The 15,476-nt window shown below is 46.5% G+C and overlaps 1 protein-coding gene across 3 annotated transcripts in view; it reads left to right on the forward strand.

Moving 5' to 3' along the window:
* Positions 1-15,476, forward strand: part of LOC130368872 (uncharacterized) — a 192,531-nt gene that overhangs the window by 37,819 nt on the left and 139,236 nt on the right. For 2 of the 3 annotated variants that reach the window (XR_008892593.1, XM_056573209.1), the window contains one exon: positions 4,589-4,712. Coding sequence is in view for 2 of the 3 variants with exons in the window: in XM_056573209.1 (XP_056429184.1) it covers positions 4,589-4,712 (124 nt within the window). In the remaining variant the exon portion in view is untranslated. Of the gene's footprint in view, positions 1-4,588; positions 5,409-15,476 lie in introns of those variants that run through there. The other variant, XM_056573208.1, reaches the window with a different exon arrangement.

Consider the following 15,476-nt stretch of genomic DNA (forward strand, 5'->3'; position numbering starts at 1 on the left):
GTGAAGTTTTTTTTTTTTTTGAGTCTATTCTTATGTTTTGTATTCTGCAAAACACATTAAAGGCACATTTAATGTTTTATGTTGTTGAGGTTTCATGTTCAAAACTAGGCATGACAGAAGTTTTATGAACAGCCATGCCATAGGGATGGATACATCTTCATATGAGAAGTCATTGCTAGATGTGTTATACTATAATATATTTTAAAGTTTGTTTTGGTCCCTGAGAATTGATCTTGGACAAAGGGGTTTGCTTCATATTCACTCATTAACCTCTTAAGGACGCAGGGCGTATGGATACGCCCTGCATCCCGAGTCCTTAAGGACGCAGGGCGTATCCATATGCCCGTGGGAATTCCGGCCCCCACCGCTAGCCGGTTGGGGACCGGAGCCGGATGCCTGCTGAAATCGTTCAGCAGGCATCCCGGCATATCGCCCAGGGGGGTCATTATGCCCCCCCATGTCGGCGATCGCCGCAGATCGCTGGACAATTCAGTCCAGCGATCTGCGGCGATTCCGGGTCAATCGGGTCTCCAGTGACCCGGTGACCCGGAATTACTGGCTGTTCGGGGCCGTCTCTGACGGCCCCGAACAGCCAGAGCCTGCAGGGGTGAGGAGGCACTGATGCCACCTCACGATCGCCCTGATTCGTCGGCCGGATTACCGGCCGACCAATCAGGGCGCCTGCTGCGGGCGTCACTCCCGCACCCGCTCCGCCCCTCTTCCGGAGGGCGTGAGCGGGTGCGGGAAGACGACCCCGGGTGCTGGGGACCCCGATCCCCGGCGTCCATGTTGGGATCGGGGCCCCAGGAGCGACGGCGGCGGCGAGGGACAGTCCAGCGATGAAGCAACAGCAGGAGGTGAGTTACAGCCTCCTGCTGTTGCTTAGCAACAGCTCCCAGCATGCAAAAAGGGCATGCTGGGAGCTGTAGTTATGCAACAGCAGGAGGCAGACCACCACAACTCCCAGCATTCCCTTATGGGCATGCTGGGACTTATGGTTTTGCAACAGCTGGAGGCACATTATTTCTATGGAAAAGTGTACCTTCAGCTGTTGTATAACTACAACTCCCAGCTTGCACAAACAGCTAAAGTGCATGCTGGGAGTTGTAGTGGTGCATCTGCTGGTTGCATAACTACAACTCCCAGCATGCCCGTTTGCTGTCGGTGACTGCTGAGAGTTGTAGTTTTGCAACAGCTGAAGGCACACTGGTTGTGAAACTTAGAGGTTTTTTTTTTTACCTAACTCAGTGTTTCACGACCGGTGTGCCTCCAGCAGTTGCAAACTACAACTCCCAGCAGTCACCTTACACCATGCACCGTACATGCTGGGAGTTGTAGTTTTGCAACAGCTGGAGGCACACTGGTTTTGAAACACTGAGTAAGGTCACAAACTCCGTGATACATAACCAGTGTGCCTACAGCTGTTGCAAAACTAAAACTCTCAGCATGTACAGTCTGTCAGCGCATGCTGGGAGTTTTAGTTTTGCAACAGCTGGAGGTCCCCCCCAATGTGAATGTACAGGGTACACTCACATGGGCGGAGGATTACAGTAGGTATCGGGCTGCAAGTTTGAGCTGCAGCAAATTTTCTGCAACAGCTCAAACTGCCAGCGATAAACTACTGTGAACCCCCGCCCGTGCGACTGTACCCTAAAAACACTACACTACACTACCACAAAAAATAAAATAAAAAGTAAAAAACACTACGTATACACATACCCCTATACAACCCCCCTCCCCTCCCTAATAAAAATGAAAAACATCTGGTACGCCATGGTTTCCAAAACGGAGCCTCCAGCTGTTGCAAAACAACAACTCCCAGTATTGTCGGACAGCCGTTGACTGTCCAGGCATGCTGGGAGTTTTACAACAGCTGGAGGCACCCTGTTTGGGAATCACTGGCGTGGAATACCCCTATGTCCACCCCTATGCAAGTCCCTAATTAAGGCCTCAAATGCGCATGGCGCTCTCACTTTGGAGCCCTGTCGTATTTCAAGGCAACAGTTAAGGGTCACATATGGGGTATCGCTGTACTCGGGAGAAATTGGGCTTCAAATTTTGGGGGGTATTTTCTGCTTTTACCCTTTTTAAAAATGTAAAGTTTTTGGGAAAAGAAGCATTTTAGGTAAAAAATTTTTTTAGTCGTGAAACGCCTGTGGGGTATTAAGGTTCACTTAACCCCTTGTTACGTTCCCCGAGGGGTCTAGTTTCCAAAATGGTATGCCATGTGGGTATTTTTTGCGGTCCTGGCACCATAGGGGCTTCCTAAATGCGGCATGCCCCCAGAGCAAAATTTGCTTTCAAAAAGCCAAATGTGACTCCTTCTCTTCTGAGACCTGTAGTGCGCCAGCAGAGCACTTTTCACCCCCATATGGGGTGTTTTCTGAATCGGGAGAAATTGGGCTTCAAATTTTGGGGGGTATTTTCTGCTTTAACCCTTTGTATAAATGTAAATTTTTTGGGAAACCAAGCATTTTAGGTACATTTTTTTATTTTTTTTTACATATGCAAAAGTCGTGAAACACCTGTAGGGTATTAAGGTTCACTTTACCCCTTGTTACGTTCCCCGAGGGGTCTAGTTTCCAAAATGGTATGCCATGTGGGTATTTTTTGCGGTCCTGGCACCATAGGGGCTTCCTAAATGCGGCATGCCCCCAGAGCAAAATTTGCTTTCAAAAAGCCAAATGTGACTCCTTCTCTTCTGAGACCTGTAGTGCGCCAGCAGAGCACTTTTCACCCCCATATGGGGTGTTTTCTGAATCGGGAGAAATTGGGCTTCAAATTTTGGGGTGTATTTTCTGCTATTACCCTTTTTAAAAATGTAAAACTTTAGGGAAACCAAGCATTTTAGGTAAAAAAAATTTTTTTTTTTACATATGCAAAAGTCGTGAATCACCTGTGGGGTATTAAGGTTCACATTACCCCTTGTTACGTTCCCTGAGGGTCTAGTTTCCAAAATGGTATGCCATGTGGGGTTTTTTGCAGTTCTGGCACCATAGGGGCTTCCTAAAGGTGACATGCCCCCCAAAAACCATTTGACGCTCCTTCCCTTCTGAGCCCTCTACTGCGCCCGCCGAACAATTAACATAGAAATATGAGGTATGTCCTTACTCGAGAGAAATTGGGTTTCAAATACAAGTAAAAGTTTTCTCCTTTTTACCCCTTGCAAAAATTCAAAAATTGGGTCTACAAGAACAAGCGAGTGTAAAAAATGAAGATTGTGTATTTTCTCCTTCACTTTGCTGCTATTCCTGTGAAACACCTAAAGGGTTAAAACGCTTACTGAATGTCATTTTGAATACTTTCGGGGGTGCAGTTTTTATAATGGGGTCATTTATGGGGTATTTCTAATATGAAGACCCTTCAAATCCACTTCAAACCTGAACTGGTCCCTGAAAAAAAGCGAGTTTCAAAATTTTGTGAAAAATTGGAAAATTGCTGCGGAACTTTGAAGCCCTCTGATGTCTTCCAAAAGTAAAAACTCATCAATTTTATGATGCAAATATAAAGTAGACATATTGTATATGTGAATAAAAAAAAAAATTATTTTGAATATCCATTTTCCTTACAAGCAGAGAGCTTCAAAGTTAGAAAAATGCTAAATTTTCAAATTTTTCATCAAATTTTGGGATTTTTCACCAAGAAAGGATGCAAGTTACCACAAAATTTTACCACTAAGTTAAAGTAGAATATGTCACGAAAAAACAGTCTCGGAATCAGAATGATAACTAAAAGCATTCCAGAGTTATTAATGTTTAAAGTGACAGTGGTCAGAATTGCAAAAAATGGCCGAGTCCTTAAGGTGAAAAAGGGCTCAGTCCTTAAGGGGTTAAAGACTACAAAGTAGAAAGCTCTTTGTTAAAAATTGTAAGTGTATTGTCCCTCTGGCACAGACACCTGACTCACTAGTACATGACTTTTTCTCATCGCCAGCCTCTATCTTGTGTTGACCACTTTATTTTAAAATGCATATCCTTTATGGCATATTAAATAATTGAAACTATGTGTACACACGTGGTATCTACAAAGCCAAACAGATTAACTCAAAAGTGTAAACTCTGAATGTTTTTTCCCAACATGCCAATTTCAACTGGGCCCTGAAAGTTGTTTAAAATGAATCTAGGCGTAGGCAGTGCTGCTACAGATGGGTAGAATATGGGTAAGGTAAATAGTAAACTTCGCCTTTGTTATTATTAATTACGGTTTATGTGTTTATGTGCTTTATGTGTAAAGCTCCCAGTGAAAATGGAATTGAAATTAAAAAGTGACCACTTGTTATTAGAAACTTGTTTTGCTTATGTCTGGGTTCTTACAGAAAGTTCCGGTCTGTTCCAAGGCTTTTTTGTTGTTGTTTTATCTTTGAAAATCTCATCTAGTTTTTATTCTAAACCTGTAGGTCTATGGAAAATCACTTTATTAACTCATTACCTTTAGAGTTCCTGACATTGCTGTGTTTTGTTTGACCAAGGCTGCCTAGTGTATTCATAAAAATATTGGAAATGCAAAGTACCTATTAAGTGATTACATAATGCGTCATGCTTCAGAATTCTTCCTCAAAGATCCTTTGTTCTCCATTTTTGTTTTCCAGATTCTCTTTTACTCTTGAAATATTTCCTTGTCGTTCACAAAAAAATCTCAAGAACAGTGAGAACATGCTCTTCTTTTTCTTTAACAACTGCAGCTTTCACATGACAACATTTAACTTTTTAACAGTGAGACATTTAGGTTTACTATTGCAAGTATTGTTATTCGCCCTGTTTGTATTGAATTATCTTTTCGTAGTGATGCTATGCTCCGTTTACATCATGCCTGTAATGTATGTTCGACATTCTAGTAACAAATTGAAGGGATAAATAATATAATTGGTAACCAAAGAGCCTAAAATAAATTCCAGAGACATTAGAGGTGAACTCCAAGGTCAAGGTGCATAAGTTTGAGATCGCACCACCTGGCTGTTTGAGTCAAAGTGGACGTAATGGAAGAAAACCGAGGAAGACACCACTGTTAAAAGCAAATCATAAAAAAAACTAGACTAGAATTTGCCAAAATGCATATGGACAAGCCAAAAAGCTTGCTTCTGGGAGAAAGTCTTTTGGACTGCTGAGACAAAACTGGAGGTTATTGGCAAGTCATATCTATTTTATGTTCAAAGGTAAAAAATGAAGTATACAAAAAAAAAGAACACTGGGGGAGATTTATCAAAACCATGTCTAGGGGTGGAGTACCCCTTTAAGAGGAGTGGGCCAAGATACCTGAAGACAGTTGCAGAAATCTCTTTGAGAGTTAAAGAAATCGTCTGATCGCAGTGACAGCCTCAAAAGGATGTGCAGCAAAATATTAAGTTCAGGGTACCATCCTGTCTAGATTCCTTATTTTCTTTTTCAAAATGATTCTGTTGAACCACAATTCAAAAGCAATACCTTTTTTTTTTATTAACCCCTTAAGGATGCAGCCCTTTTTCACCTTAATGGGGTACTCCGCCCCTAGACATCTTATCCCCTATCCAAAGGATAGGGGATAAGATGTCAGATCACCGCGGTCCCACTGCTGGGGAGCCCTGGGATCCCCGCTGTGGCACAGCGCTATCATTACAGCACAGAGTGAGTTCGCTCTCTGCGTAATGACGGGCGATACGGGGGACGGAGCAGCGTGACATCATGGCTCCGCCCCTCGTGACATCACGGCCCGTCCTCTTAATGCAAGTCTATGGGAGGGGGCGTGACGACCGCCGCGCCCCCTCCCATAGACTTGTATTGAAAGGGGCGGGCCGTGACGTCACGAGGGGCAGAGCCGTGACGTAACGATGCTCCGTCCCCTGTACTGCCCATCATTACGTGCAGAGCGAACTCGCTCTGTGCTGTAATGAGACCGCGGTGCCGCAGCGGGGATCCCAGGGCTCCCCAGCAGCGGGACCTCGGCGATCTGACATCTTATCCCCTATCCTTTGGATAGGGGATAAGATGTCTAGGGGCGGAGTACCCCTTTAAGGACTGAGCCCTTTTTCGCAATTCTGACCACCGTCGCTTTACGAATTAACAACGCGAAAACGCTTTTACCGAATATTCTGATTCTGAGATTGCTTTTTCGTGACATATTCTACTTTATTTTGGTGGTAAATTTTCGGCGATAAAATCCCCAAATTTCATGAAAATTTTGCATTTTTCTAACTTTGAAGCTCTCTACTTGTAAGGAAAATGGATATTCCCAATAAATTTTATTTTTCTTCACAAATACAATATTTCCACTTTATGTTGGCATCATAAAATGGACATATTTTTGCTTTTTGAAAAAATTTGAGGGCTTCAAAGTAAATGTCATGAAAATTGCTAAATCTGAAGGGACAGATGTTACAGAACTACAACTCCCAGCATGCCTGGGCAGTCCAGGCATGCTGAGAGTTGTAGTTTGGCAACATCTGGAGGGCTACCGTTTGGGCACCACTGTAACAGTGGTCTCCAAAATGTGACCCTCCAGATGTTGCAAAACTACAACTCCCAGCATGCCCAGACAGCCTTTGGCTGTCTGGGCATGCTGGGAGTTGCAGTTTGGCCTTCCTAGTGGTTGCCACAGTAAAGATCGTTTTACTTTCACTTTCAATTCCCCCCCCCCCCCCCCACCGTCGCTTCCCTACCTTAGCCAGGATCCAGCAGTCTTCAGCGAAGATCGGGGGGTCCCCAGGCATCTTCTTTGCAGGTACCCGGCCTCCATCTTCTGTCCATGTTCCCCTCGACATCCAGGGGTGGGCAGAACGGGGGATTGCCATAGCAACCCACTGTCCTGCTCTGCCATTGGTCAGAATCAGTTCTGACCAATGGCAGGGGATAGGAGGAGATCGCAGCACTGTGACCTCACTCCTAGCCCTCAGGATGATCGGGGCTGTCTCTGACAGCTCCGATCATCGCTATTTTCCGGGTGATCAGGTCACCAGAGACCCGATCAGCCCGGAATAGCAGAAAATCGCATGTCTGAATTGACATGGGATTTTCTGCGATCGCCGACATGGGGGGGTCTCAGGACCCCCCTGGGCAATGTGTCGGGGTGCCTGCTGAATGATTTCAGCAGGCATCCCGGTCCGGTTCCCAACCGGCTAGCGGCGGGCACCGGAATTCCCACGTGCATACGCCCCACGTCCTTAAGGACTCGGGATGCAGGTGCATACGACCGGAGTCCTGAACAGGTTAAGTTGTTTCAGGGAGCAGTGTTTTTTTTTTTTTTGTCTTTAACAAAACGGTACCATCAATTTTGTTCGCAGACTTCAAAAGACAAACCTATGTAAAAAAAAAAAAAGGTGTTCTTGTAAAATATGTTTGGACAGTATACCTGTTTTTCACTGCATTTAAAATAGCAGCGAATTATGCTTTTTATTATAAAGAATCCTGAAAATAATAAAGTATACTGCACTTTTTTACAGTAAAAACCAGTGACAGACACATGTATTATATACAGTATATACTTTTGACAACATACTGAACGTGATGTGGACGAGTGTTTCGTGTAATAGCATGTTTGGTTTTCCTGTGTATTATATATCTGTAAAAACAGTTCAGGTGTCATAGATAAGCCACACACATTAGTTTGAATCATTTGACTGAATGCAAACAGAATGTAGGACTGGAGAGAGTGAGGCTGTTTTGCTACATTATAAGCACACCTATCAGCCACAATATTGAAATGATGACATTGAAATGAATAGCATTAATTATTTCATAACAGTGACACCTGTCAAGGGTATACCTAGACAACTGGGTCATAAAATCTCCAAAAATCTCCAAAATGTTTCCAGTATATATGTGTAATTTAATGGGGGTTTTTTTTGTCTGAAGTTTGCAGTAGTTTCTAAATTCATGAAATGTGTCTTTTCATGAAAAAGTTGCAGAGTTGCAAGTTTGCCGCATGGTTGGACCACTCTTCCTTTGCAAACTGCTCCAGGTCTCTCTTATTGGAAGGGCGCCTTTTCTCAACAGGAATTTTAAGACCTCTTCACAGGTTTTCAATGGGATTTAGATCTGGACTCATTGCTGGCCACTTCAGAACTCTCCAGCGCTTTGTTGCCATCCATTTCTGGGTGCTTTTTGACGAATGTTTGGGGTCATTGTCCTGCTGGAAGACCCAAGACCTCGGACACAAACCCAGCTTTCTGACACTGGGCTGTACAGTGCGACCCAAAATCCATTGGGAATCCTCAGATTTCATGATGCCTTGCACACATTCAAGGCACCCAGTGCCAGAGGCAGCAAAACAACCCCAAAACATCATTGAACCTCCACCATATTTCACTGTAGGTACTGTGTTCTTTTCTTTGTAGGATTCATTCTGTTTTCGGTAAAAAGAATGATGTGATTTACAAAAAAGCTCTATCTTGGTCTCATCTGTCCACAAGATGTTTTCCCAGAAGGATGGCAAAAAAAATTCCAAATTCCAAAATAGTGTATTTCACTTCACATCATGAAAAAATAAGTCCGATCAATACAAAAATGGTACCGCTAAAAACTTCAGATCTTGGCACAAAAATGAGCCCTCATACCTCCCCATACGCAGAAAAATAAAAAAAGTTATAGGGGTCAGAAGATAACAATTTTAATCGTATACATTTTCCTGCATGTAGTTATGATTTTTTTCAGAAGTACGACAAAATCAAGCCTATAAAAGTAGGGTATCTGTTACGCCTAGCGCTCCGGGTCCCCGCTCCTCCCCGGAGCGCTCACGGCGTCTTTCTCCTTGCAGCTCCCCGGTCAGTCCCGCTGACCGGGAGCGCTGCACTGTCATGGCCGTTGGGGACGCGATTCGCACAGCGGGACGCGCCCGCTCGCGAATCGCGTCCCAGGTCACTTACCCGTTCCCGTCCCCTGGTGTCATGTGCTGGCGCGCGCGGCTCCGCTCTCTAGGGCGCGCGCGCGCCAGCTCCCTGAGATTTAAAGGGCCAGTGCACCAATGATTGGTGCCTGGCCCAATTAGCTTAATTTGCTTCCACCTGGTCCCTGACTATATCTAACCTCCTCCCATGCACTTCCTTGCCGGATCTTGTTGCCCTTGTGCCTAGTGAAAGCGTTTTGTGTGTTTAAAGCCTGTGTACCAGAACTTCTGCTATCTCCCCTGACTACGAACCTTGCCGCCTGCCCCCGACCTTCTGCTACGTCCGACTTTGCTTCTGCCTACTCCCTTGTACCTCGCCTATCTTCAGCAGTCAGAGAGGTGACCCGTTGCTAGTGGATACGACCTGGTCACTACCGCCGCAGCAAGACCATCCCGCTTTGCGGCGGGCTCTGGTGAAAACCAGTAGTGGCTTAGAACCGGTCCACTAGCGCGGTCCTCGCCATCCCTCTCTGACACAGAGGATCCACTACCTGCCAGCCGGCATCGTGACAGTAGATCCGGCCATGGATCCCGCTGACGTCCCTCTGCCTTACATCTCTGATATCACCACGGTGGTCGCCCAGCAATCCCGACAGATCGCCCATCTAACCCACCAGCTGTCGGAAGTATTCACCATTGTGTCGCAACTTCAGCAGCAATCATCTCCTCCGCCAGCTCCTGCACCCCTTCCGCAGCGAGTGGCCACTCCTAGCCTCCGCCTGTCCTTGCCGGACAAATTTAATGGGGACTCTAAGTTTTGCCGTGGCTTCCTTTCGCAATGTTCTCTGCACTTGGAGATGATGTCGGACCAGTTTCCTACTGAAAGGTCTAAGGTGGCTTTCGTAGTCAGCCTTCTGTCTGGAAAAGCTCTGTCATGGGCCACACCGCTCTGGGACCGCAATGACCCCGTCACTGCCTCTGTACACTCCTTCTTCTCGGAAATTCGAAGTGTCTTTGAGGAACCTGCCCGAGCCTCTTCTGCTGAGACTGCCCTGCTGAACCTGGTCCAGGGTAATTCTTCCGTTGGCGAGTACGCCATACAATTCCGTACTCTTGCTTCTGAACTATCCTGGAATAATGAGGCTCTCTGCGCGACCTTTAAAAAAGGCCTATCCAGCAACATTAAAGATGTTCTGGCCGCACGAGAGACTCCTGCTAACCTGCATGAACTCATTCATCTAGCCACTCGCATTGACATGCGTTTTTCTGAGAGGCATCAAGAACTCCGCCAGGAAAAAGACTTAGATCTCTGGACACCTCTCCCACAGTCTCCACTGCAATCTGCGCCTAGGCCTCCCGCCGAGGAGGCCATGCAAGTGGATCGGTCTCGCCTGACCCTGGAAGAGAGGAATCGCCGTAAGGAAGAGAATCTTTGTCTGTACTGTGCCAGTACTGAACATTTTTTGGTGGATTGCCCAATCCGTCCTCCACGTCTGGGAAACGCACGCTCGCACCCAGCTCTCGTGGGTGTGGCGTCTCTTGATGCTAAGTCGGCTTCTCCACGTCTCACGGTGCCTGTTCGGATTTCTACTTCAGCCAGCTCTCCCCTCTCAGCCGTGGCCTGCCTGGACTCTGGAGCTTCTGGGAATTTTATTCGGGAGTCCTTAGTGAATAAATTCCGCATTCCGGTGACCCGTCTTGCCAAGCCACTCCACATTTCCGCGGTCAACGGAGCCAGGTTGGATTGCACCGTGCGTTACCGCACGGAACCCCTCCTAATGTGCATCGGACCTCATCACGAGGAAATTGTATTTTTTGTCCTTCCTAATTGCACTTCTGAAGTTCTCCTTGGACTACCCTGGCTTCAACACCATTCCCCAACCCTGGATTGGTCCACTGGGGAGATCAAGAGTTGGGGTCCCTCTTGTTCCAAGGACTGCCTTCAACCGGTTCCCAGTACTCCCTGCCGTGATCCTGTGGTTCCTCCTGTATCCGGTCCCCTTAAGGTCATTAAGGACTCTGCCTGCCACAGGAAATGCCTCTCCCCCCCTCCCAGTCCCATCAGGCAAGCCTCTGTGTCCCCTCATGGCCCTCGTCCTGGTGTCACACTGCCCCGTGCCAGGTCTCGCCCTCTGCCCTCTCTCCCCATTCCTACTCCTGCTGTACTGCCTGCCATTGAGGAAACCATCCATTCCTTCCCGGTGTCCTCATCCCAGGGGAGGCAGTCACCGGACAAAAAAAAGGGGAGACCTAAGGGGGGGGGGTACTGTTACGCCTAGCGCTCCGGGTCCCCGCTCCTCCCCGGAGCGCTCACGGCGTCTTTCTCCTTGCAGCTCCCCGGTCAGTCCCGCTGACCGGGAGCGCTGCACTGTCATGGCCGTTGGGGACGCGATTCGCACAGCGGGACGCGCCCGCTCGCGAATCGCGTCCCAGGTCACTTACCCGTTCCCGTCCCCTGGTGTCATGTGCTGGCGCGCGCGGCTCCGCTCTCTAGGGCGCGCGCGCGCCAGCTCCCTGAGATTTAAAGGGCCAGTGCACCAATGATTGGTGCCTGGCCCAATTAGCTTAATTTGCTTCCACCTGGTCCCTGACTATATCTAACCTCCTCCCATGCACTTCCTTGCCGGATCTTGTTGCCCTTGTGCCTAGTGAAAGCGTTTTGTGTGTTTAAAGCCTGTGTACCAGAACTTCTGCTATCTCCCCTGACTACGAACCTTGCCGCCTGCCCCCGACCTTCTGCTACGTCCGACTTTGCTTCTGCCTACTCCCTTGTACCTCGCCTATCTTCAGCAGTCAGAGAGGTGACCCGTTGCTAGTGGATACGACCTGGTCACTACCGCCGCAGCAAGACCATCCCGCTTTGCGGCGGGCTCTGGTGAAAACCAGTAGTGGCTTAGAACCGGTCCACTAGCGCGGTCCTCGCCATCCCTCTCTGACACAGAGGATCCACTACCTGCCAGCCGGCATCGTGACAGTATCATTTTAATCGTATGGACCTTCAGAATAAAGAGAAGGAAAAATGTACTGTGTAGAAATGGAAGCCCCCAGAAGTTACAAAATGGCATTGTTTTCTTCAATTTTGTCGCACAATGATTATTTTTTCCATATTTTCTACTTTACAAAGTAGAATTGGTGGCGCAAACAATAAGCCATCATATGGATTTTTAGGTGCAAAATTGAAAGAATTATGATTTTATAAAGGTAAGGAGGAAAAAACTAAAGTGCAAAAATGGAAAAACCCTGAGTCCTTAAGGGGTTAAAGGGGTACTCTGCTCCTAAACATCTTATCTCCAGCGGCGGGACCCCCCGCGATCTCTCCTGCTGCACCCCCTTCTTAATCCTTCCAGTACTTATTAGCAGCTGTATACTACAGAAGAAATTCTTTTCTTCTTGGATTTCTTTTCTGTTATGACCACAGTGCTCTCTGCTGACATATCTGTCCATTTTAGGAACTGTCCAGAGCAGCATATGTTTGCTATGGGAATTTTCTCCTGCTCTGGACAGTTCATGACATGGAGAGAGGTGTCAGCAGAGAGCACTGTGGTCAGACAGAAAATAAATCAGAAAAGGATTTCCTCTGTAGTATACAGCCACTGAGAAGTACTGGAAGGATTAAGACTTTTTAATATAAGTAATTTACAAATATGTTTAACTTTCTGGCATCAGTTAAGATATTTAGATATTCAGATATCTGCTGCCAATATGAATGCAAAGTTATATAATTTTATTGTATTTTTTTTTTTTTTTGGGGGGGGGGGGGGGTGCAAATTATTTATTTTTCCTGATTCTGTTGTCTTATGTGGCTGCTACATAGGTGACCTAATCATCGTATGGGGCAGAAATGTGACATACTGGCATACTGAACTTAATAAAGTTTATGAATGACAATGCCCACAATAGGTTTCCACTAAGGTTTTTGTCTGCCTTTTTTTTTTATTTTGTAAAACTGCCACTGCAGTTTTTGAGCCAAAACCAATAATGTATTCTAAAGGAATGGGAAATATAAATGAAGGATTTATACTTCTCCTTCCTGCTGGATGCACTTCTGTCTTTGGCTCAAAAACTGCAGTGGAAGTTTTTCAAAATACGTCAGAAAAAAAAATGTGTAAACCTAGCCTAATTTAAAGTTTAGGGACAAACTGATATTATGTTTCTTTATTTGTATCTTATTGGTCTATTCACACATACAATATTCTGTTCAGATTTGATGCGCAGGATTTTCTACTGCAGATTTCAATGTAAACCGAATGAATTAACACAGCTTGAAATCCTGCGCATCAAATCTGCGCAGAATACTGTATGTGTGAATAGATCCTATGGCAGATAGGGATAAATAACTTGTGATCACTAAAATCTTATGCAAGCCAGTATGGGAAAACAATTCTTGATGCACCCTCTTGTCACTTGAAACATTTTACTTAAAGGGGTACTCTACTGGAAAACATTTTTCTTTAAATCAACTGGTGCCAGAAAGTTAAACAGATTTGTAAATTACTTTTATTTAAAAATCTTAATCCTTCCAGTACTTATCAGCTGCTGTATACCACAATGAAAGTTCTTTTCTTTTAGAATTTTCTTTCTGTCTGACCACAGTGCTCTCTATCCATTTTAGGAACTGTTCAGATTAGGAGCAAATTCCCATAGCAAACCTCTTCTGTTCTGGACAGTTCCTAAAATGAACAGAGGTGTTAGCAGAGAGCACTGTGGTCAGACAGAAAGGAAATTAAAAAAAGAAAAGAACTTCCTGTGGAGCATACAGCAGCTGATTAGTACTGAAAGGATTAAGATTTTTAAATAGAAGTCATTTACAAATCTATTTAACTTTCTAGCACCAGTTGACTTAAAGAGTACCTGTCATCATCTAAACTTTCCCTGATCCCCCTTCCCATCTGTCCCCTTCTCTAACTATGCCTATCCCTGTGTTTATTGAGGTTTAAAACGCTGTGGAAATACCTTTTTTTATCCCTCTTCATTAGCTCACGAACACTGTCTTTCTGAGGGGTGGAAGGAGACGGGTCCCAGCAGGCATGATGTCACATGAAGCCTGGCTGGGACTCTGCTTCTGCCAGTCTTCCTGTATGCTGTTCTCCCTCTGCAGCAGTGTTTCCCAACCAGGGCACCTCCAGCTGTTGCAAAACTACAACTCCCAGCATGCCCAGACAGCAGTGTGCATACAGACTAAGTACAGGGGAGGGACGGCACCCTGTCTCTCTCTCTCCTGTGTCTCTCTGTACTAAAAAGTCAATGCTGAGAACCAGGGGCGGTGGGAGCAATTACAGAGGCAGTAATTAAGATGAATCGCAGGGGGGGGGGCACAGAGCAGGGAGTGCAGTGAGATAATACAATGTATAAGATAACGTGTGGTGAGGGGCAGGGAGAACACAGAGCAGGGGGTGAGGGGGAGGTGACTGGCTGTTATATGGGAGGCATGTGCAGGCTTGTAGCTCACAGTACTGAACTTCCGGTGGAAGGACCAGAGCCCTTCAGCATTAGCCCTAAAAGCTGTACACTTACTATGAAAAGCATAGGATGCTGCTTGCAGACCAGGCATAGAAGAGTGACCCCTAGTGGCCAAAAGTATAAAATGAAAAAACTGGTATAAATATTAATATTTTTTAATGAAGATATATTACTATATCTCTTCATTAATGATTATGAACAACATATTAAAAGTTTTTGTTGATGACTGGTGCTCTTTAACCTCTTCAGGACCCATGACGTATGCATACGCCATCACACCCTGGGTCTTAAGGACCAATGACGTATGCATACGTCATGGCGTTTTCCGGTCTCTGCCGCTCGCCGGGCAGAGATCGGAACCGGATGCCTGCTGAAATCCTTCAGCAGGCATCCAGGGCAAACGCCGAGGGGGGCCATGTAGGCCCCCCATGTCGGCGATCGCCGCAAATCGCAAGGGAAATCGCCCTTGCGATCTGCGGCGATACCGGGCTGATCGGGTCTCTGGGACCCGACCACCCGGTAATTTCGCATGATCCCGGCTGTCACAGACAGCCAGGACCATGCTAACGTATAGGAGCGAGGTGGCACGCCTGCCACCTCCTCCTATACCCTGCGATCTGTCGGTTAGTTAACCGACCAATCGCAGGAGGGGGGGGCGGTTACTTCCTCCCGTCCTGCCCGGCCCCTGAAAGTCCGGAGAGGACGGGAGGAAGACCGGAGGATGCGGCGGGGGACGGGGGAGTGCTGGGGACCGGCCCCGGTACTTACCTCGTCCCTGAAGATCCGGATCCCGGCGAGGAAGATGGCGGCGGCGGCGACTGGTGAGTAGATATTCAGCTGCGGTCGGGCCCTTTACAGCAATGCACGTCGCCGTAAAGCGACATGCATTGCTGTAATAGGACCCTGTAAACTACAACTCCCAGCATGCCCAGACAGCCCTTGGCGTCTGGGCATGCTGGGAGTTGCAGTTTTGCAACATCTGGAGGTCCACAGTTTGGAGACCACTGTGCCCTTCCAGATGTTGCAAAACTACACATTCTCAGCATGCCCTTACTGTCCAGGCATGCTGGGAGTTGTAGTGCTGTAACATCTGGCCCTTCAGATGTTGCAGAACTACAACTCCCAGCATGCCTGGACAGTTTTGGCATACTGGGAGTTGTAGTTTTGCAACATCTGGAAGGGCACAGATTGGGAACCACTGTATTAGTGGTCTGCAAACTGTA

Source organism: Hyla sarda, chromosome 4 (genome assembly GCF_029499605.1).
Source record: "Hyla sarda isolate aHylSar1 chromosome 4, aHylSar1.hap1, whole genome shotgun sequence".
NCBI classification, from domain to species: Eukaryota; Metazoa; Chordata; class Amphibia; order Anura; family Hylidae; genus Hyla; species Hyla sarda.